At 37.6% G+C, this 24,665-nt stretch overlaps 2 protein-coding genes across 26 annotated transcripts in view; both read left to right on the top strand.

The window, feature by feature from the left end:
* The first annotated feature begins 14,601 nt into the window (after positions 1 to 14,601).
* LOC146480561 (uncharacterized) lies at positions 14,602 to 17,473 on the top strand. Of its 2 annotated transcripts, none has more exons than XM_085109339.1 (4): positions 14,602 to 14,745; positions 15,258 to 15,360; positions 16,212 to 16,292; positions 16,706 to 17,473. In XM_085109339.1, the coding sequence occupies exons 2-4, from the start codon at positions 15,266 to 15,268 to the stop codon at positions 17,076 to 17,078; spliced, it is 549 nt and encodes a 182-aa protein (XP_084965465.1). In that variant the 5' UTR covers positions 14,602 to 14,745; positions 15,258 to 15,265; the 3' UTR covers positions 17,079 to 17,473. The 2 variants fall into 2 exon arrangements, with proteins under 2 accessions (XP_084965465.1, XP_084965463.1); XM_085109337.1 differs by having other exon boundaries at positions 14,608 to 14,745; positions 15,238 to 15,360; positions 16,706 to 17,471.
* A 4,720-nt stretch (positions 17,474 to 22,193) lies between these two features.
* The window catches only part of LOC146480562 (matrilin-3-like), a 29,034-nt gene continuing 26,562 nt past the window's right edge, over positions 22,194 to 24,665 (top strand). For 5 of the 24 annotated variants that reach the window (XM_085109742.1, XM_085109752.1, XM_085109753.1 and 2 more), the window contains exon 1: positions 22,195 to 22,617. The gene's annotated coding sequence lies outside the window, so the exon portion shown is untranslated. Of the gene's footprint in view, positions 22,618 to 24,665 lie in introns of all 24 variants that reach the window. The other 19 variants (XM_085109759.1, XM_085109761.1, XM_085109760.1 and 16 more) reach the window with 9 other exon arrangements.

Below are 24,665 nucleotides of genomic sequence, written 5' to 3' on the forward strand. Positions count from 1 at the left end.
CAATTACGAAACACAAATATCCCAGGTTTCTGCATGGTGTAAGGATCCTTGCTGTGCGATAGCGTACATAAAAAAAGTTTAATTGCAATAAAATTGTTTAACTGGGCTTGTGAATGTCATTGTAAAATAATTTGTTTCAAATCGAATTCAACTATATCGCGTTCTAGTTTCATCATTTCCGTCTTTTAATACCTTAAAAAGGGTCAACTATGAAATCCTGCAAGATGGCCTAGGTTAAATTCGCAATAATGATCAATTTCTAATCTATTTGTATCATCAAAGTATTATTAATTCCTAAACTGATCGAGTCTATCAAATTTCGAAACAAATCTCTACAATTTACGATACTGTACAAGGAAGCAGGCTAGCAATGTTGAGTTATTCAGAGTCAGAACTGTTTGTTACTCAAAGCAGTTTTAGTGGCAGCACCTCAATTGAGCTTTCGGAAAACAACTTTGAATCTTTATTTGCGGGTGCAAACAACGAGAAAGCAGTTGACAATTTCAATTTACGCGCCGAGGATCTTTGACAGACCTTTTTATAGATAAAGAAGATTCCGGCCGAGGGATCACTACTGTAAGCGACAAGGAAATTCAGGCGAGGAATGAAGCAAGAATACCACAAAACACTAAAAGGGCAACTTCATGGAGTACACGAGTTTGGGATTACTGGATTACGGAGTGAAAATGACAGCAACACTTTCGTGATAGCTCCAAACAGTGGAATTTTAAATACACTGTGCAATTTCGAACTGTCGTTTTGGCCTCAGTGGAAAGCGGTGAACCACCGACTAAGAAAATCCGCGAATGTGCTCCAAAAGAAAACACTGCTCAGTTCAATTTTAGAAATTGTAGCGTCGTATTTAATATTTCCAAATAACATTTGTAAATTTGTTCTTCATAAAAAGCTAAATTTCAATGCGAGGGGATTATGTGTTAATATGCGAGGAGGATAAGTGACTTATCCCCCTTGCATATTAACACATAATCATTAGCCCCACTCTTCCCTTCAAACAATCAAAGCCTCACCCAGCTTTTCAGACAGTTGATTTGGGGGTTATATAATATATTCCCCCGAAAAGAACAAAGGAATCCAAGCTCATGTAAAAATAAGAAAAGCTCACGGAAATAAATTTAAATGGAATATACGTTGCACAGACGCAGGAAGCGCCAACGTAAAAAAGTTCTTAGGAAATATACGTTGCACAGACGCGAAAAACGCCAACGTAAACTAATAACCTAATATACGTTGCATAGACGCGAAAAAGCGCCAACGTAAGCAAATTAAGCTAAATATACGCTGCACAGACGTTGAATTTTGTCGCGATTTCCACTTCGATTTTTGTCACCGCCAAGTTGCAACTTTAAATCCCGCGTGTAAACCAGCTGCGATTTCAATGCAATTTTAGTGCGATTTATTTATCGCGCTTTGTCGCCGCGAGTTTCGAACATGCTCGAAACTTGATACAATTTCGCGGTGATTTTTCAGCCAAATGCCCCAGAAATGACGTATCAGCCGGGTCCCCACAGGTTGCTTGGTACTTGTTGCGCGCTATTTTGTTCCAGCAAACATGGCCATGCATAGTGCGACCTCGGAAGACAACAAAAGGTTCAAACCACCTAAAGAGGAAGAGACTCTAATTGAGCTGTGGCCAAAATATGAATGCCTTTATAAAACAACATCACAAGAGTACAAACTAAACCGCAAAAGGAAGGCGGCATTTTTCGCAGAAGTTAAAGAAAGGAAAAGCAAAAACAAAAGTAAAAACTACACCATCGTTTAGGGAAGAATTTGCAACATTACGGAAAGACGACAACACGCCATCTTTGTTTACAAGACGAATGCGCATGCTCCAACGCAAAACTGCTGCTCAAAATTGCCATGTTTCATAGAAATTGAAGCGATGTCGCGCTGAAACCGCGCCCGAGTCCCACTGAAATCGCAGCCGGTTTACACGCGCGATTTGAAGTTGCAACTTGGCGACGACAAAAATCTCAGTGGCAATCGCGACAAAAATTGCATCAAAAATCGCATGTGTAAACCGGCCTTACGAAATATCCGTTGCACAGACGCGAAAAGCGCCATCGTAAACTAATAACCAAATATACGTTGTACAGCCGTTGGAAACGCCAACGTAAAACAAGTTTTTGGAAATATACGTTGCATAGACGCGAAAAACGCCAACGTAAACTAACAACCTAATATACGTTGCACAGACGCCAATGCGCCAACGCAAACGAATAATTAAAGCTAAATATACGTTGCATAGACGTAAACTAATAACTAAACCTTTTTTTCAGTTGGCTCGGTTTCCTTTGTTCTTTTCGGTTGAATATATTCAATAGCCCCTGTCAATTACCAACTGTCTGAAAAGCTGGGTGCGGCTTTGGTTGTAAAAGGGGAGGACGGGGCTGAAAACAATAGCTGAGGCGAGGGGATTATGACGAGGGGGGGGGGGAATATATATTTCCCCCCCTTGCCATATACCGCTCGACTTATTCCCCTTATTTAGTAATCTTAAACATTTCAACGAGTTCTTAATCGTTTATTATTAAAGAAAAAAATGAACAACATAACTTTTTCTCCTACTACTACTACTACTACTACTACTAGTAGTAGTAGTAATTCAATAACAGGCGCAACAACAAACTCAAACTCATCTCCTTGTCGACTACTGGAAGGGAGGTTCTTTCACCGGCGACCACTCATTCCATACTCGTACTGTCCCACTGGTAGCTTTCTTTACATTTGCAGGAATACGACCACTAATCCGTTCAGCAATGACAGTTTAAGAAGTTTTCGGTTAAAAAGACTTCATCTTAACAAACGGTCATCGTTGTTTCCACACGGAACGATAGCCGACTGCACACTATTTCCAAAATTTAACAGCAGCCGCTCAACCACAACGTGTAGTGTACTGAATGCAGTGATTATGCAAGAGTGACAAACATGTTTACCACGCATACCAGCAGACAAAAGCAACTGTTTATACAAATTGTTGTGTGAATAATCCAAAGTTAAGAAAACAGTTGAGATAAACATCTTTACGGCTGAAATCACACTGCCTACTACTGCCATTAAAAAAAAATGTTATGTACTAGACTTCCACCTTAGGGGTCCTTGTTTCTATTAGGAATCCTCACCAACCAAAAAATAAGCATGTTATTGACCTATCCCTCGGGGATATGTGATATATTCCCCTCGTGGCGTGCCCGAGGGCGATATACCCTTGTTCCAGGCCAATAACCCTTACATACGTTGCACAGACGCCAATGCACCAACGTAAACGAATAAAGCTAAATATACGTTGCATAGACGTAGGAAAACGCCGACGATTGACAGACGCGAAAAGCGTTAATGTAAACAAATAAACCAAATTTACGTTGCAGAGACGCAGAAAGCGCCAGCGTAAGCTAACAAATGACTGTACGTTGCACGGACACCGAAAACACCAACGTGAACAAACTCTGACTAAAATAATCCAAATAAATGTGCAAAGAAGCTAAAAGCGCCGGCGAAAACGAGCCCAACGAAATATACGAAGCGCGTACAGGAAAGGCATAAAACTACAGGAACACTAAGGTAAAACTAGTGACTAAAAAATGTATGTAGTAAGCTAAGAAAAGCACAAAAAAGAAATGAAAACTTATTTCAGGCGCCAGTGCTGGTGCTGGCTCGGGAGCAGGATCAGGTGGCGGAGCGATGGCGACCAAAGCGTCCGGGTCAGGAGGAGCCAAGTGTGCCATGATATACTAAAGTCGCTTCAGCGACGCTTGGAAAATGCTTGAAAAAAAAAACTTGACAAACCCAAAACTAAAAATGGAATTGCGAAAAGAGGGCGAAATATGCCAAGCAGGGCGTATAAAAAGCCTTATGAGGACCCCAGGGACTTGAAGGGCCAATAGGAAATGAACAAACCAAAAACACGTGGTTTAAGAAGTGACAAAAAGTACGTCGCAGCTTTTCCGTGAATGAGAAGAGTGGTGAATATTTACCGAGCCGTACAAAGGGAAAGCAAATATCTACCACAATTTACCGACACTGAGGTGAATGCTTGCCTGTAGTATGTGCCAAAGCAGTGGTTGCCAGCTCTAGATTAGTCACTTACTGTATTTCCGACAAATTGACGCAAAAACTCGTACTGATTCGTTTATTTTACTTACCTATGTTTGCTTGTTTCCATATACACTTGCTAACTAAGATTAATTTAAATGCAGATATCCTTTTGTGAAGTAAGAGATCAGGTGGGTAAACAATTTTTAACCCCATGGGTTTTCGTTTTTACACCTCCATCTTCCTTTCTTCTTAATTCCCGTTCTTTGTGTTTAATTAATTAATACTTGGAAATAAAGAAACTTGAAACTTAAAGATAAAACAATATAATAACAGAAACTGATAGTCTCGTGTTAAAGAGATACAAGCTATAAAAGCACTTGAATTTGAATTTAAAATAGGGAAAAGAAAATATATATACATTTCGTTTGTCATTTAAATTACAAAGTGGATATTTTGAAATACGTTTCAAAATAAAAACTAAAAAATAAAATTAGCAAGCCACTATTTGATGTCACTATACGAGAATATAACCAGTTCAATGAATAACTGTGAAGTATCGTTTGCAATTTACGCTATGCTGCTTTAACAGTGGTTGTCATGGGTATTGGTGGGTGGCTAAAAACGATCTCCATAGGTCGTACGTCCTCCACCCCAGTCAATCTACCAACTGCCCCTGCGCCATGATAGCCATGGAGACGTACATCTGAGAGAGTATTGCGCCATAGAATTAGCCTGTTGCATGAGACAACTAACAGGATCCTTTAATCTATTTTCTTTCAACAGTAATAATCACAAAACTTACATTTTGCGGTCTTAAAGGAATACGAATTCAACAATATATCTTTCGAACAATTTAACACTTTCAGAGTTAGTGACTGTTTGTTCAAAATGTCTAGGGACAGTTCTAAGACACTTTCAGCTACCTTTGCGAGTTATATCCAGCAATATGTTAAATATATATGGCCAAAGCATAAACGCTTTTTTATCTTAAATACTTTAAGGAATATATGTAATAAGGAATTGAATACATTGGAAATGGTTTCTAACTAAAGTAAAAGTTCTAAATGTGACAAATGAATTGTCATTAGGACAGACAGACATATTTATTTAGACATATAGGCATCAAATAGTTGCTTGTTAATGCTATTGCTTATTTTAATTCTGAAATGTATTTCAAAATATCCAATGCTGAATTTCTAATTGTTTTTATGTGGCTCAAACACGTCTACTATATGCGTGGTGTACGTAATACGTCAAACACGAGAAGGTGTGTTTCATCAGATATCCAAACACTGAAAAGAAGGTTGAAAAAACAGGTTTTTTTTAAACGACTTCGAGGTGTTTAGCGGATATCTAATGAAGCACAATTTCGAGTGTTTGATATGGATTCTCAAATGATCAATAATTCTTGGAGAAATTAAAGGCTAAAGTTGGCAAAAGTTTATGGTAATTAGGAACACATATCCAAACCACGGTCACAATAGTGATTTCCTTTGTTTTTTCTTGATGAATTATTAAAGAGTTTGAGAATGAACAATTCTTCACGCTTCCCACTTGCGTCTGTGGTTTAATATGTGCCTTCAGCTTAAAGCTTTGCTTCTACAAGTTGGCTTTTATAATAGGCAAGGCACTCCACACGAGTTCTTAGTAGTAGTAATAGTAGTAATAGCAGTAGTAGTAGTAGTAGTAGTAGTAGTAGTAGTAGTAGTAGCAGAGCTCCGCGCGTGCCGAAGGCGCGCGCGCATGAACCGCATGCTAACTCAATTTGGTAACCCGTGAATTCAAGAAATTTTGGTTTGGTTATGACGTCACTTTTGTACATCCATACGACCGTGCGTCCGTCCGTCCGTACGCAGCGGTTGTTTCGCTCGGAATCACGTCGATTCGCGCGATGTTTAAAATAAAAAAGAAAAAATGTAAAACTCTCATTGGAAAAAAATAGCTTTAAGACCTACACGATAAAACGAGCGGAGATACAATCAGTAAAAATTGTACTTACAAACTAAAAGAGGTCCTTAAGTTGAGCTACCGAGTTTCTCCGAGATGTTAGGGATTTATCTACAAGATGATTGATTATGATTTCTAGACAAATAGCTGGCATGTCGATTTGTAACAAATATTATATAATTGATTTGCTTTTGGTAGCGAGAATTTTACCACGAAGTGAAAACTTAGAACTAAATTCCCTATGGAGTTTGTGAATACGGTCTATTTTTTGTCGTGCAAATCGACGCAACCTCGAGAGAAACTCTTTCTGGCGAGTCGACTTTCGGGCGAAAAAAACCCAATTAGTACCTCAGGAAAACTAACTCAGGTTGGGTGAAGCTTTGTTGCGCCCCTTGTTTGTTTAGCGGTAAGTTGTTTTTAAGAAAACACAAAGACATTTGAAAGACAACAAAATACAAAGTCAAGTTATGTAACCGACAGCGGGAGAAACAGGAGGACGATTAGCCGCGGGAGAAACAAATCGACTTGCACATCATCAGACATTTGAAGTAAAATCATCTTACTCCCACCCGGCGCGACGAATCGTTGAATTTTTCCTCTTAAAGTGAAGCGTTTCGCTAATTTGGTGTTGTAAAATGAACGGAAAATCAGGAATTGGAATAAAAGGACTGGTTATTCTCAGAGGAGGCGAGTATAGTCATGTGATTTTGTTGACAAAACTTTGCTTGTTTGCTGTCTTGCAAGAACTTGTTGTTTTGCAGTGTTGTCACGCTGTTTAATAAGCTAAATACTGCTAACTTCACAGGGGCCTTTTGAGCTCATTTTTTTCGGTCCATGTTTATTATTACCCTTAGAGTTTTATTTTCTAATCTCTTCCAAATTTTGCCTTCCAACAGCGGGAAAAAGAGTTTATTAAATTCTCAGCCTCGGATATTGCATTTCTAGCGTTCTGATTGGTTCACTAAATCCCGGTTATCAGCTCATATACCGTAGTTTGACCTTATATGGAAAACGAATGCCTTAGGTGTCGCTAAGCTAAATTTTTTTCGGCGGGAAGCGAAAGTTTCTTCGGAAAAATGTAGGAAAAAAAAGAAAAGGAAGAAATACCAAACAATGCAATCACAATATAACAACAATAAAAGCCGCAAAGTTCGGTATGACACTATTTAGTGGTACGTATCTCTGAAGTTTCCTTTAAAATCAGAAAAATTGCACGATTTTACGATGTAGATCACATAAACTTAACAACAACAACAATAACAACCGGTTACCTGCAAAAATTTCAGGATGGCTTGCAAATCCTGGCGGTAAGAGGTTAAAACTGATCGAAGAAATTTCTTAAGAAGAGCTTAATGCCTGCCTTTATGTTTCTACGCATTTACGAGGACTCCAGTTACAAAAGTTCATCTATGAAATTTGTACAAACGGCGGCCATAATGTTCGTTTCTATCGCTCGGCACCACTCAGCAAAACATTTGCACAAACGTGCACAGTTCTTACGCTTCTCGATAAGCTTGAAGTTTAAAAACTTGCACTGAATGCTTGTCTCAGTGAGGTTGTACCTCGTACACTTGGACTTTGCCTTAAGTGTTTTAAAACGTCTGGAGGAATTCAGTTCAGCGTAAAAAAAAAGCCGTCCTTGATCCCTTCCTTCGCTCGGCACCACACAGCAAAACATTTGCTCAAATGTGCACAACTATTACAATTCTCGATTAGCTGGAACTTCAAAAACATTTGAATGCTTGTCTCAGAAAGGTGGTAACTCGTACATTTAAACATTTCTTGTTTTTGAGATGTCCGACTGTGTTTGATCTTCTTCGCTTTCGATTTTTCATTCAACTCCGTTTGCAAAGAGCTGCGCGTGTCATGTGATCATTAATTTTCGCGCGCTTTTGTCGGAAGTTGCCTCAACATCCGGTCGTTTTAATTTGAAAGAAATTTTAACTTAAAGTAAAATTCAGTAAACTTCAAAAGCAATACCGAAACGCGGAAAAATTTAATAAAACAATTATTTCATTCGCGCTTGTTGGATATGAGATTGGTTATAGCCAACTCGGCGCTTCGCGCCTCGTTGGCTATTTACCATCTCATATCCAACGCGCGCTCATGGAATAATTGTTAAATAAATACGACTCGCGGCCGGCAGGAGAGGTGGCATAAACAGTAACCGAATCTTGAAGTGAACTCATTTTACTCCAATCCGGCGCGACGAAACCTTGGATTTTTCCTCTGAAAGTGGAACGTTTCGCTCACTTAATTTTGTAAAACGAACGAAGAAATCAGCGGTGGAATATAAGGACTGGTTATTCTCAGAAGAGGCGAGTACATCCATGTAATTTTCTTGACAAATCTTTGCTGTTTTTCAAGATATTGATTTCTTGCACTGTTGACACGCAGTTAAACTTAAGCTAAAGCTAAATGCTGCAAACTTTAGAGCAGTCTTTTGAGCGCGTTTTTTTCGGGCCATGTTTAGCGGCGGGAGAAACAAATGGAATCTTTTAGAGGCGGGATAATCATAAAGAACGACCGAAGGGAAATCATTTTACTCTGATCCGACGCCATGAAACTCTGGATTTTTTCTCTTGAAGTGAAACATTTCGCTTACTTAACGTTGTAAAACGAACGAAAAATCAGCAATGGAATAAAAAAGGACTTGTTATTGATCGCCAAAGAGGCAAGTATTTTTTTGTGATTTTGTTGACAAAACTTTAATTTACTGTTTTGCAAAATATATTTTTTTTGCAGTGTTTACACTGCAACTTCTTTATCTTACGCTACTGCTAACTTCAGAGCAGTCTCTTGAGCTCATTTTTTGGTCCCTGTTTGTTATTTCCCTCGGAGGTTTATTTTCTTATCTCATCCCATTTTGCTTCATTTAAGGAAATTTCATTCTCAGGTAAAATAGTTAGTTAAACAAACGTCTTGCAATACACTGTATAGTTGGCATAAACTACTAACAATTTTTTTCTGGCATATATTTCTATTTTAACATTTATCTGTGACAATCTTTACTGAGAACAAACCCAAACACTTAAAAGAATAGGATATAACGGCAAAGATTAAGATGTGTAAGTATACTTGAATGAAAGTGTTTTAAGCACGTTAAAAGCAAAGTGTGATTTCATTTTCATCAATACAATACGCTTACGCAAAATATTTACTCGCTTGTTTTGTGCAATTTTTTGAGAGATCGATGTTTAGTTTATTTCTGTTCTGATTGCTATATACACAAGTTCGCCTCGAAAAAGAATAATAACAACAGAAAAAATAAATACCAATAGGAGGAAGTCCCCGTCCTGCTTCAGTGTACATACATGTAATATTTTGATATTTGATTTTGGACCCCCACTCACATAATCATGTTGCTTAGAATGCAAAATACGTAGTAAAAAAGATGAGTCTCGGTTAAACAGTTTAAAACTACAAAATGGATCTGCTGAACGAATAATACTACACAGAGTTCCAAAGTCTTGAGGAAGCTGTTTTAAAAGTTGTCTGTCGCTAAATGAGAGAATGTTGAGTCTGTTTTATGCGTCATTCATCATGCAGACTCATAAAATAGACGTATAATTTGGCTCAGTCGAATGTGTCTGTCGCTTATTTTTCGTATTCATCTTGATGCATAAAGCGTCTTAGACGAATCATTCGTCGTGCAAGATAAATGCAGCAAATTTTGCGGTAATAATTGTTTTTGATTTGAGGAAACATTGATTACCGATTTGTTCGTTAAGTATGATAAAACTCAACATATGTAGAAATGGGCTCACCTACTTTCAGACGAGTATCTTACAATGAATTTGGTCGACAAGTTAGCGACTTTAAAAATGTTTGGAAAGCACTTCTTGTTTGTGTTACAGTAATGTATTCAATCTAACCGCGCGGTGGAAATTAAAAAAAAAAAGAAAGAAAGAAATTTTTATGTGTCGTGAACGGGTGATTTCTAAGCAGCAAATAAATCCCAGAACGAGGCCAGAGGAATTTATGGTGCAGCACGAATAATAATAATAATAATAATAATAATAATAATAATAATAATAATAATAATAATAATAATAATAATAATTGATGTTGCTGCGCGAACAGTGTTCCATTGATTTATAGACTTAAGACATAAAATCAATAACATGGCGGCCCAAATTCGCCGAACTAAGTCGGGGATATACAACTCAATTAAAAAACTGTGATTAGCCCGTTTATACACATGCTAAATATTATTAAAGCCAACAAACAACAAATCTTTCCTTTTCCTAAATTTCCAAAATGTATTACCTCAACATTAGTAAATGATACAATTGGTTTATTTATTTCAATCACTTAGGGTTATGCAACAATTACAGATGTTAGTTATAACAGATTAGTACAAATTATACAAAAAACATTATTGCAGCATGAAGTAGCTTAAAGTCAGTGTTTTACTGTGAAAATAATGTGCAAAAATAATCAATATTATTAAACGGCGAGACTAAAATGGAAAAAAAAGTTGTTTAATTACCAGCGCATCTCAGTGGGGAGACCATCTTAATCGGTCGGGACTCTTTGGATTCCTAGTTGTTTGTTATTGAAGAAGCAAACTAAATAACTGTAATTTATTATTTCCTTCCTTCGAACGTGTGCTCAAAGGGCTGCCATTTTCAAGTTTTGATTCGGTTATCTACCTATTTTTCAAGGATTTTATTAGGGTGAAGTCTTTTGTGGATAGCCTCCTTCCTCTTTCCAAAGCGGGGTAAGTGCGGTAACCAGACGGCGGACAGGGACAGCGACAGGGACAGCAGAATTTTATTGTAATTCCCGAAGCGTGGATGCCTACAATCAAGAAACACAACAAAAGAGTGGTACAACAACGGACCGCTCAGGGAGCAACTTCTCACCAGAACAGTTGGGATCGAAATACACCAATCACAGCCGATCATCGTGATATAAATGGTGCCTCGTAACCAGTCGAAGTCATCGCCTGATGAAGCGTCGAAACGTCGCTATTTACATATCAAAGTGACAACATCATGAGACAAACGATAATACATTTATTGTTATTAAGATTTGTATATGTGATATCTCGGCAGAAATAGATAGTGATCCAGTTAATTAATTCATTGGTATCCGTATATTGGTTTTTCATTTATCCTTGAAATCTAAGTTTGTTAATGACGTTTCGCCCTATTACTATCCGGCTGGCGCATTAAGAGCTCTAAGAGATCGCCACGAAAATTAAAAACAATAGATATGCGTTAGTGACCAAGCGTGATGTCAAGATGGCTGGATATTGGCCAACTTCTTTTATTTGCGACCAAGAACGAAGCCAATATCCAGCCATCTTGACAAAACTAGATTGGTCAATAAAGGATTTATTATATGGCTTTACCTTCAAGTTAAAACTACACAAAAAAAAAAAAAACAGAACAGGACATAAAAGTGTTCTCCTCGAAAAGAAATTCTTCACAGCCGGCTGGTGTAAGATTTATTTTCAGTCGGTAGCATTTTTGGATTAGCATGTAATCAGGGAAAACTGAGAATCCTAAATTATCTTAAGGCTCTAAGTTTATAATGGCTTAAAGGAGTGTACAATTATTGAGTACGAAAAATGTTGATTTTTTTAAGTGAGGGAAGATTTTAATACAATCCGGCATACTCGCCATTTTCAGCCGATCGCGCGATATTATAGCGGAAACAAAATTATCACTACACCAGGATGATTCCATTCTCCTTCCTTTTCTTTAGGTGCATGCTGAGAGTTTACCGAACATTTTAGTAAGCGTTTCCCCAACAACGGGAAATCGAAGAAAAGATTGCATTGTTACTCGCAATTCAAACTTTCGATGTAACGCCGGTGTTATCCCGAGCGGGCAAGACACAAGGACAGACCTTGAGATGCTTAAGGTTGGCCAATTTTTTCACGTTGCTATTATATTTGTTCTTCTTGCCCGCTCGAGTAGCCAATCACAGCGTAGGATTTGACTCATCTTACTCGCTCGCCGAGCCACAACATTCACTAATCCAGTTTTGTTAAAAGTTATCATAATAGTGCACTGAAACTATTTGTGTCTTTGGCTGCGGAGAGCAAATAAAATAGCAACGTGAAAAAATTGGCCAACCTTAAGCATCTCAAGTTTTGTCCTTGTGTCACGCGCATTCATCGAAAACGTTGTAGGCTTGTTCTTTCTTCGAACAATTGATGATCGCTAGGATTTTATGAAACGTTCGCTCAAGAAGAAGGAAGCATAACCACGATGTTAATTTGGAATATTTTTGAAAAATTACGATTAAATTTCCGCATCACGAGAATGTCAAGAGAATTTTGATGGCGACGTTTTGTAAAGCCGAGTTCCGATATCGGGTTATTGGAGGATGACGGTATAATATTAAAGACGATATTGAAAGCTCAAAATATCGAGAAATACTACTATTTTACGGTTTTACGCTGAGTAAAACCTCCGTATCATGATTTAAATATAGACTGGTCTCAGGTGTAAGGTGCAATCCATACTCACAATGAATCAACAGATGACTGCTATGGTGCCGCCCATGCATTTAGCGACGCGTAACCCCAATGTATTTGTAAAGGTTTAAAATTAACATCCGTGAGCAAACTTCAGCGATAGTGTCGCCATCCTATGGAACAGCCTTCCATATGCATAGGACATAAGGCAAGGAGAGTCCCCTAGAATATTTAAACGTGCACTCAAGCAAGTATTTTAAGGCGTGGCATTCGTGGAAAGCAGATTTTTTTTACCTTCATTTTTACATCTGGAAGGTTTATTAGTGAACTATTGTTATCATTGTAATGATTAATTTAGTTGTAGCTGAAGAATTATCTATTTATCTTTCATAAGCAGTTTCAGCATTGAGCGGTCAGTGCCGTCTAATTCGACCCCAGGGTAGGGCATTTGAACGGCGTTTTGTCCCCACGGGTCCCGGTATTTGAAAAAGTCAATTTTCAAACGATAAAATGTCCAGGCCCTTGCGGGGTGGGGGAGATGAAGTTTCGTCTTCATTTGGGGGCTAGTAATATTATTTTATGCCCACTCATATCTTTTCTCGTGACAGTCACATTAAAAAACTGACGGAAGTATCACTCATCATGCATATCAGGACTATTTTGGTGCTGAAAGTTCTGAAAAAAGATCCACGTAGTATTGACCGAGTTATGGCATTAAGTGCCTTAAGGACGGTGCCTACTAAAACCGAAGTATTTTTTCGCAGCTCATGATTATGGGGAAGAAGCAGATCTTAGCAAGGTCTATGGAAATCCCAAAAGAAATTTATGGGTAACCACGCATTTTTTAGAGATAATTCAGAGTGCAGGACGTAAAGGAAAATGAAATCTATTTGTTAAGTATACACGGCAAAAATGTTCTCACATGGCCTTAAAACACGGCCTTCAACCAATCAGAGAGGACTTCTACTAAGGTTATATTTATAATGTTTCAGCCCCGAAGGAGGTCCACGTCGCAACCCCAACGCAGTGGTGTGCACTCAATGTATGGCGTTTTTTTCCAAATTGAAGCTTTATTATCTCTGAAAAATGCATGCTTACCCCTAATTTTCTTTTTGGATACCAAAAGCACGTTCTAAATTCTGCCTCCCCCTAAAAGTTTTGAACTGCCTAAAAATATCGTTGTATTAGTAGCCACCACCCATAGGAAACCCGAGTATCACGAGATGCGCAGAACGTATGCGCAGTAACAATAGTAGGCACCGTCCTTAAACGTGCTTATAGTACTACTACATATTCAAAAGGATTTACAATATTGATCCGAAAATAGGCAATGTTAAAGTTATGTAATCTAGGTTATGTAACTCGGGAAAAGAAGACACCGAAATTATTTTTTCTATTTAAAAGACCTTTTGTCTTGCAGTTTTTGAATTCGCACACGCTAAAATAAAGTGATTAAAAGGGATGGAATTGTGTTGACTCGATAATTAATGGATCATCTATCACTGCACTCTCAGATCTGAAAAATAGGTGATGTTAAGGTTATGTAATCTAGGTTATGTAACTCGGAAAAAGAAACCGAGATCATTTATTTTATTTAAAATACTTTTTGTCTTGCAGATTTTGAATTCGCACACGTTAAGATAAAGGGATTAAAAAGGTTAGAAGTGTGTTGACCCGATTAGTAATGGATCATTTATCATAGGAACATCAAAACCTCCAGACTACCAATGGAATCATTGAAACCGACAGAAATACAGTACAATTCATTCCAAGTGATTCTCAATATCAATATCTGTAAAGCACTGAATGTTACGTAACCTGGGTTACGTAACTCAGAGGAGTTTTTTCCTTCGCGGATTCATTTCTAACAAAAATGTACCCTTCAAGTAACTTTTTTGATGTAGAATATTTATGTCACAGATGCTTTTAAAGCGACTATATGCCGGAGGTATCTATAAAAGTTTATTGTTTAAATTTATATTGTTGAAGGCGGGTCGCCACTTTCGCATTATTTACTGGTTTATATCATTAATGTTGTATTTATTTATTTATATCATAGAAACTTCTGAAACGCTGAAACACTGATACAGTCATTACGCAGTTTATTATTAATATTGATAATATAAGTGGTGATACTTGAAATAAACACGGTGATTTGCTAAAGCAGAGTATATAAGAGAGGTCCAGAGACACAAATGACAACCACACAGCTTGTTCGGTTTGAAGACGGCACCCTGAGCACTACTGAAAGCAACCAGTGTTTCTATAGGCTCCAAGTCATTTGCAGGACCAGTTTGCTAAAATTCTAGGTAAGTTGATTAGCACCTGCGTTTGAACGAGTTGTGATGGGTTCGCTCCCAGTGAATCATTTCCCGAAAAGAAAAGTCACAAATTTAGAAAATCGACAGTATGAAAAGTAGCATCACAATCCTGTGTGATGCACATTCATCGCTGCTTCCAGTCGCTTCCTGCTGTGTATTTTTAAAAATAAGTCTTCTTCTTTAAACGTCTTATTTCCTTTTCGAACACAATTGAAAGTTTTCGTGCAATTCCCGATGGAATCAGTGAGTTCAAGAGTCGAGTTCGAGTTCCTTTCAATCAGTACGGTAACCCCGAATAAGACCTTGTCAATTTGAATTACTATACATTTATACTTGCTTCGCATTATGTATTATATAAAAATTGGACTTAAAGTTTAGCTCGACCTCAAAATTGCAAGTGTATCTTAGACTCAATCTTTAAACTGGTACGCGGTATAACACTAACTCATTGGCTTTGAAAATAAACTCTTTCGCCTGCAGAGATTAAATTTCTTTTCTAGCCTGAGCAATGAACCCAAAGGTGATGATCGTGTTTTTGTTCTTGGCGATGTTCACCAGCCAAGCTTTCTCTCGGGGATCACGGCGACGCCGCAGAAGAACAAGGTTAGTTGAAAAATAACGAAAAATTTACAAATTAGCTCAGGCAAGAAGACTTGGTGATGATTGCATTCGGCGGTGCGGAATGAATGCACTCCTAATACAGGACTAGCAATTGCATGGGACAACAAATGGATCCTCGGACGCGTATCTTGCATCCTCCGCAGATTTTGCAGGGGTGGATGTCATCATCACCAACTTGGCAGAGAGAGATCCTGAGGACGAGATCATCGAACGCACTCCCTAATCTTTGATTATTACTATTTATTACTAGTTATTATTAGTAGAGTAAAGTACATTAGAGTAAAGCAGAGACGAGCAACGAGAGGAGTTGAGGAACACTGAACCAAAAAATAAATAAATAAATAAATAAAAAAAAGCTGAAGTAAACCTTGTATTGGGGTGGACACCTGTCTACCAGTTGTGAGTATGCAACCTAAAAATTACAAAATTACGGCTCAATGTGAGACTGTGGGAATAAATGAATGAAAGAAGAAGCACACAAAGTACGAAGAAATGGACGGGCCGATGGATGGATGGAAGGAAGGACGAAAAAGTCCTTTTACACTATTTTCTTTTAAAGTAAAAAACTATTTCGAACTCTACGAAATTTATGCAATTGTCTTTATTAATTCCATTTATACGAAGAATAAATTGAAACAGCATCCCATAAAATGGCACCCTTATAACTAATTGAATTTTTGAGAAAATCTGTGCGTTGTCAGAGTACAGACGCAAAGGGAAATGGAATCTATTTGTTAAGTATACATGGCAAAAATGTTCCCACATGGCTTTAAAACACGGCCTTCAACCAATCAGAGAGGACTTCTACTAAGGTTATATTTATAATGTTTCAGCCCCGCAGGAGGTCCACGTCGCAACCCTAATGCAGTGGTGTGTACTCACTACAGAGCCGGCAACTGGGTCTCATGCAGAAAGTAAGAAAAAAAAAATAGCCTAAAAATTAATGAAAAGTGTTGCATGTTGTTATTAGTTGTAATTAATTCTTTCACTGTTTAAGGCATGTCGAAGAAATAAAAAATGTCGAAAGTACACAACTTAGTTTTTTTAAAATTGTGAAATACACATAAAGAACAAGAAAGCTTAGTGATACTCAATGGCTTTCAACAGATAATCGCAGTATTTCATAAACAGGAACAAAGGTAAGAACTACCTTCCACCTTACATCTCAGGTCGTCATCATTGCAGTGAGCCATCAGGGACAGGCATCCGAAACAGAAACTCAGAACTGATCCTTTAAAGTTAAAATAAAAGCTCTTTCAGAGAAGAAAGAAGACTAATAATAACAGCAGATTGCATTGATTATGTTATCATGACTATTTTTAAACAGGGGAAGAAGTGCAAGAACCTGCTCTACACAACCACCCAGGGAGACCAGAGATGATCGTTATGGTGGACCCACTCCACGCGGAGAGTACCTCATTGGCAAAAGGTACTCCAACCGAGGTATTGACTGGTACAATCTCTACCCCAAGAAAGAAGACGACTCTGGCTACTACGGCTATACACAGCGCACAAAAACAGGGCGGTACGCGATGGGTATGCATCCAGGAAGAGTAAGCTTAGGCTGTGTAACAGTCTATAGCTACGCACGAAACTACAATCGAGATCCTTGCTGGCAGGCTATTCGGAGGATTATTGACAGCGGAAATATGCGTTACCGTGGCTCGAGCTACAGCGGATTTCTGTATGTGATCGGATGAGATAAATGTGTAACCTAAGTTCAGATCACGTAGGGACTAGGCGCTGTAATGTTGTATCTTCTTTGTAATTGCGTAAGCATTAAGCCGAATAAATGACCATTGACCCAGTCGATAGTAGATGTTATTGTTGTGGTCGGTAATTTTAGCTGCAAGGTCTCGGGACGGGAGCAAACCGCATGCACAGTTCAAACGGTTACTTACAATACAAACCAATGTTTCAAGGGAAACTCAAGGACACTTTGACGCATGCACTCTGCTCCTATCTCAACAAAATAGTCAACAATTAAATGTTGTTAAAGCGATTAAAATCTTATTTAAAATCACAGCGAAGAGCACTGCTTTTCTTTAAGTCTTTCAGACTTGGAATGGCCTTGATAGGATTGTAAAGTGCATAAATGAATAATAATAAAGAAAAAACAAGAGCAATTGAACATTTTACCCGTTTGACTCAATTCTGAAGATGTCACCCATTTCCCTTGGTTTTGGTCTTGATTAACCTTAGCTGTGTAGAAATATACTGTAATTAGCGAGACGGTCCTCAACTAGACCAGACAAAAATGACAATATACATAGCGATTTTTACAATAACTGTCCAAATTCCCACGCGCTGATTGGCCGATAACTATTGTCTCTAAGAGTACTGACAATAAAAGTGACGTCAGATGTAACGCGCGCGCTTTCTTAACGGAAAATAAAGCCGCTCCTACTTTTTCAATGTTATTGTAAAAATCAAATCGACTGCAGTTTTCTATGGTTTAAAATCTTATAGAACATAAAATGTTGCCATAAAATGTCTAAAAGTTGGCAGTGAAGCCAGTCGCCTGCGGCTCCACTTGAGTTTTAAATGTCTTTTAGTTGATTTGCCGTCGATTGGTTGAATGATCATGAGAATTTTTTGATGATGCTTTAAAGAATGGTTCCAATCATGATTCTGTGAAATGTTTACTTACTGATGATTTAAAATCCACCATGGTCTACTTTCTTTTTAAACAATGCTTCGGATGCTACCGATTGTTACCGATAGAAGGGCCCTGCATCAAGCAATGACGAAACACAAATATCCCAAGTTTCTGCACGATGTAAGAATCCTTGTTGTGCGATAGCGTACATTAGAAGAGTTAATTTATATGAAAATTTACAGAGCGTATAGACAGTATGCAAAAATGGCTGACATTTTAATATTCTTTTGTTTGCATTCAAATTAGCCCTACTAACCTCAATCTTGAGTTCAAAAATCAAAAGAATATTTCGGCCTTGAACGAGGCTAGTGAGGCTAATTTGAATCCAGACAATAGAATATTAAAATGTCGGCCATTTTTGCATAGGGTCTAGGTAGAAGTAAGAACTAGTACAGGAAGAATGTAATAAAATTATTTAACTGTTCTTGTAAATTCAATGTAAATTAAATTGTTTTAAAGCGAATTCAACTATCGAGCTTTAGTTTCACTGTTTCCGTCTTTCAATACCTTTAAAAGGGTCAACTGTGAAATCCTCCAAGACGGCCTAGTTTAAATTCACAATAATGATCAATTTCTAATCTATTTGTATTATCAAAACATATTATTTCTTCCTGAACAGATCTAGTCCGTCAACTTTCGATAAAAATCTCTACAATTTACGATAATGTACAAGGAGGGATCAAGAAATCAGAAGCTTGAATTGTCCCGTCGAAGAAAAACGTTATCCTGTATACACCAAACCAGTGGATGGCAATTTTGGTTTGTTTTTAACTCTTCGTTTGCTATGATTAGCTGCTACAACTCGGGATGGTTAACAATTATTTACCGGAGTGGAGGTGGATAGTGGTGAATATTTATCTTCCGGCATTGTCCTGCAGCAGTTTAGAGTACATGGTCAGAAAGAGCATGGCTAATTAGGGCTAGCTATCCCTTTTTGATGATACACTCACTCACGTACTCAACTCATGCACCTTATTTATAGTGGCTAATACGCTTAACTTCACAGCTGGTTTTTCAGGTACTCTCCTTAGTAAAGATTTTTGGAACAAAATCATGACCCCTAAACATCAAGAATGCAGCATCCCTTCAAAGCTTTAGAAAAGATTTAAATGAATATTTTGGTAATTATGAAAAGAGTTTTAGTAGTTGGTATGTTAGTGAGTTATCATTATTTCGTTTTGTATTTTTATATTGTATTTTAGACAGTTGTTATTATTAATATCTGCTATCATCCGAAACCTGAGGGTGATTTCTTAACTTCCTGCATAGTTATTTATTTTATTTTTTCTTCTTCTTCTTTTTCATTACTTATTTGTTTATTTTACTTACATATGTTTGCTTATTTCCATGTACCCTCGCTAAGTTTAATTTAAATGCAGATATCCATTTGTGAAGTAAGAGATTAGGTGTATAAACAAATTTTAACCCCATGGGTTTTCGTTTTCACATCTCCACCCTCCTTTCTTCTTAAGTCCTGTTCTTTGTGTTTAATTGATACTTGAAAATAAAGAAACTTGAAACTTAAAGACAAAACAGTATAAATAACAAAAACTGATAGTCTCGTGTTAAAGAGATCCAAGTTATAAAAGCACATGAATTTGCCATTAAAATTAAAAAGAGTAAATATAGTTAAGTGTCAGTGTGTCAGTGGATATTTTGAAATACGTTTCAAAATTAAAACTGAGCAATAAAATTAGCAAGCAACTATTTGATGTCACTATACGATAATATAACCACTTCAGTGAATAACTGTGAAATATCGTTTGCAATTCGTACCTCCTCCACCCCCGTCATTCTACCAACTTCCCCCGCGCAATAAAAGCCTTGCAGACGTACATCTGAGAGCGTATTGCGCCATAGAATTAGCTTGTTGCATGGGACAACCAACAGGATCCATTAATCTATTTTTCCTTCAGCAGTAATAATCACAAAACTTACATTTTGTGGCCTTGAAGGATTACGGATTCAACAATGTGTCTTTAGAACAATTGAACACTGTCAGAGTTTGTAAATGTTTGTTCAAAATGTCTAGGGACAGTTCTAAGACACTTTCGGCTACCTTTGCGAGTTATAACCAGCAATGTGTTAAATATATATGGCCAAAGCATAAACGCTTTTTTATCTTAAATGCTTTAAGGGATATCAGTAATAAGGAATTGAATAGTATTCTAACTAAAGTAAAAGTTCTAAATGTGACAATTGAATTATCATGAAGACAGACAGACATCTTTATTCAGATACATAGACATCAAATAGTTGCTTGTTAATGTTATTGCTCATTTTAATTCTGAAATTTATTTCAAAATATCCAATGCTGAATTTCTCAGTGTTTTTGTGTGGCTAAAACACGTCTACTATATGCGTGGTTTACGTAATACATCAAACACGAGAAGGTGTGTTTTATCAGATATCCAAACACTGAGAAGTTGGTTGAAAAAACAAGGCGCATCCAAGTTTTTTTAAACGACTTCGAGTTGTTTGCCGGATATCTGATGAAACACAATTTCGAGTGTTTGATATGGATACTCAAATGATCAATAATTCTTGAAGAAATTCAAGGCTAAAGTTGGCAGAACTTTTATGGTAATTAGGAACACATGTCCAAACCACGGTCACAATAGTGATTTTCTTTGTTTTCTCTTGATGAATGATTAATAAGTTTAAGAATAAACAATTCTCCTCGCTTCCCACTTTTGTCTGTGGTTTAATATGTGCCTTTCAGCTTAAAGCTTTGCTTCTACAAGTTGGCTTTTATAATAGGCAAGGCACTCCACCCGAGTTCTTAGTAGTAGTAGCAGCAGTAGTAGTAGTAGTAGTAGTATAACCAACAAAACAAGTGTAACACCATAAAATTAACAAGTAATAAGAAATAAGGAAATGAATGCATTGGAAATGATTTCTAACCCAGTAAGACAAGCGATCTAAATATGAATAATTAAGTGCCATGAAGCCATCAAATAGCCGAGTAGCTCGTTAATTTTATTGATCATTTTTGTCCTAAAATGTATTTTAACATATTCACTGCTGAATTTATCAGTGATTTTATGTGGTTGATACAAACGTCTACTACGTGCGTGATATGACTGAGTAATTCTCCACGCTTCCACTTGCGTCTGTGGCTCAAGCCTATCGGCTCAAAGCTCTGCTTTTATAAATTGGCTTGTATAATAGGTAAGAATCTCCACACAAGTCTAATCAGCAGTAGTATAACCAACAAAACAAGTATCATACCTTAACTGTGAAATTTACGGAACACAACATAAACAGGAACACACTCGCAATGGTTTCAGTCTTAGTAACCAACTGGTTGCCATGCGAAGTAAAGAACGCCGCAGGCTCCTGCAGCGCACGTTCGTCTTCCTTTGTACATGTAAATACAGACCCTATCGTGGGTGTTTCATTTTCTTTGAAGCTTCTGTAAAGCGAAGGCGATAACTGGTAAGTCTACAAGACACATTTTAAATGAAGTTTAATTCCTAGAAGTTTATTCTTGGTTGTAACGGACGGCCGTTTAGAACGGTTGTTCAATCCACTTGTAATTAATGGGTGTTGACGCCTGTATTGATTGTATTAAGAACTAAAACATTTGTAAATATAAGAAATTAATCGCTCTACAACTTTGGAATACGAAGTTTGGCTAAGAAGCGGGTCATCTAAATGGCTAAGTCAGCGAAAAATCTAGTACCAACTGTGTGATAACCACGATATTTTAGAGATAAACAGTACTCAGATTCCTGTGAAAACAATGAATTTTGCGCCATTATTCCAACCGATCAAAAATGCTTTTAACAAACCTCGACATTACTTTGGTGGGGATAGTGCCGTTTGCGAGAAGGAATTTGAGCGGCGGAGAGGGTATAGACCTACCTTTTGGTAAACGCTGGTAGAAGTAGTAGTAGTAGTAGTAGTAGTAGTAGTAGTAGTAGTAGTAGTAGTAGTAGTAGTAGTAGTAGTAGTAGTAGTAGTAGTAGTATAACCAACAAAACAAGTGTAACACCTTAAAATTAACAAGTAATAAGAAATAAGGAAATGAATGCATTGGAAATGATTTCTAACCCAGTAAGACAAGCGATCTAAATGTGAATAATTAAGTGTCATGAAGTGTCATTAAGCTCGTTAATTTTATGGATCATTTTTGTCCTAAAATGTATTTTAACATATTCACTGCTGAATTTATCAGTGATTTTATGTGGTTGATACAAACGTCTACTACGTGCGTGATATGACTGAGTAATTTTCCACGCTTCCACTTGCGTCTGTGGCTCAAGCCTTTCGGCTCAAAGCTCTGCTTTTATAAATTGGCTTGTATAATAGGTAAGAATCTCCACACGAGTCTAATCAGCAGTAGTATAACAACAAAACAAGTATCACACCTTAACTGTGAAATTTACGGAACACAACATGAACAGGAACACACTCGCAATGGTTTCAGTCTTAGTAACCAACTGGTTGCCATGCGAAGTAAAGAACGCCGCAGGCTCCTGCAGCGCACGTTCATCTTCCTTTGTACATGTAAATACAGACCCTATCGTGGGTGTTTCATTTCCTTTGAAGCTTCTGTACAGCGAAGGCGATAACTGGTAAGTCTACAAGACACATTTTAAATGAAGTTTAATTCCTAGGAGTTTATTCTTGGTTGTAACGGACGGCCGTTTAGAACGGTTGTTCAATCCACTTGTAATTAATGGGTGTTGACGCCTGAATTGATTGTATTAAGAACTAAAACATTTGTAGATATAAGAAATTAATCGCTCTACAACTTTGGAATACGAAGTTTGGCTAAGAAGCGGGTCATCTAAATGGCTAAGTCAGCGAGAAATCTAGTACCAACTGTGTGATAACCACGATAGTATAGAGATAAACAGTACTCTGATTCCTGAGAAAACAATGAATTTTGCGCCATTATTCCAACCGATCAAAAATGCTTTTAACAAACCTCGACATTACATTGGTGGGGATAGTGCCGTTTGCAAGAAGGAGTTTGAGCGGTACAGGGGGGATAGACCTACGTTTTGGTACACGCTGATACGGGGCTCTCATGGTTCCACAGTTAAGGAATTTTATATTGGGCTGGCAATTCTTTATGTCGCCTGCGTGCATGGCTTTAGCCTTTTTCAATACTCTGCTTTATCGAGTTAATAGTGGAGAGACTTGACTCATTCGCTTGACGAACAAAAGACCAAGATGATGTTACAATGGATTTCGGCAAAGATGCCATCCAAAACTGGTCGATTAAATTTGAATGAACGTAATTCCTGCGTCAAAGGACAGTTACACAATTTCAAAATGTCGCCTTAAAACAGTTTTAACTTTAACATATTGGAGATTTTTTTCGTTTTATTCGATAATGAAAGATGAATTTCTTTTAGAAAACTACTACTATTTACTAAATTGAATATGCCTATGAATGAATGTGCCGGGTTTAATGGGGGCTGCAAGACGTGCGATCCTACACGCCTTCCACGCGCATGTTTAAAGACTTGTCAAAAGCTTTGCTCTTACGAGTGGGATCGTAAAATACTAGCAGAGGATCTTCATGCAAGTTCTAATGGGTGATATATTATAGCCAAGCTTTTAATACACTGGGAATGGTTTCTGTGCAACAAACTGCTTGTCATCAGATGTTCACTAGGTATAAGGAACGCAGCTCCTGTACATAAGATTCAGCGCATGTTTCTCTGTCGTTATAAACACAACCTTTTGTGGGATATTTATCATCTTAGAAGCCTCCTAACAGCCACGGCGATAGCTTTTTACCATAGCATTTTATCAAAGAAGCTTGTTTTCGACCGTAGCAATCGACATATAAGGTGGTTTTTAATGTGCCCGTGACTGCAATCAAGAGTCAGAATATTGAAGTCTCTATTGATTCTAATCCAACTAGATCATTGGATATTAAAGTAATTACTGATTTTGTTTGGTTTAGCGACCATGGTATATGAGCCATCACACCATGCCCCACAAATGTGATGGATGTAAACGTCAGCGGGAAAGGAAAGTAGTACTGAAAATATTACTAAACCAGCAAGATTTAGCGGTTGGTTTTTGTTAAACAATTATTGCACTCACACTTGTTGGAGACAATTATAGCCAGCACCTAATCATCTCCTTCCCAACGAGCACTCGTGGAATAATCATTAACTAGGGAATAAAATAATTTGCCCTTCAAATTTGGAAAATGTAGCCTTTCCTAGGAAGGAGGTGGGCAAGTCCACGAAAAAATCTACTAGCTATAGCTTTTAATTCAATAGTAACGAGGACAAGTTGTCATCACCTTTCGATGACAACAAAGAGTTTTAAGTCAATGTTTTTTTCAACCTATCAAATGTTCTTTTAAATGTCATGATTCTTCTTGGCTGGCGATGTTGTTCTTGCAAAGGCGCTTGAAAGGTGAAGACGAGAAAAAACCCAGTTGGGGTATACGTTGATAAGTTACTGAGTCAAGTCCCGTAAAGGGACTCTCTTCTCGTAAAAGCATAGGGCTTCGAAAGGCTAAAACCACACTTCAAAACTGCTTGGCTAAAGCCACTCTCAATACTGCTTTTACGGCTTGGCTTGTGTATACTAAAAGAAAATCTTCACGCGTAAAAATTGTCTGCCGAGTAGAGAGTCACGATAAGCAGGTGCG

This window comes from Pavona decussata, unplaced genomic scaffold (assembly GCF_977016875.1).
Source record: "Pavona decussata unplaced genomic scaffold, jaPavDecu1.1 SCAFFOLD_53, whole genome shotgun sequence".
NCBI lineage: Eukaryota > Metazoa > Cnidaria > Anthozoa > Scleractinia > Agariciidae > Pavona > Pavona decussata.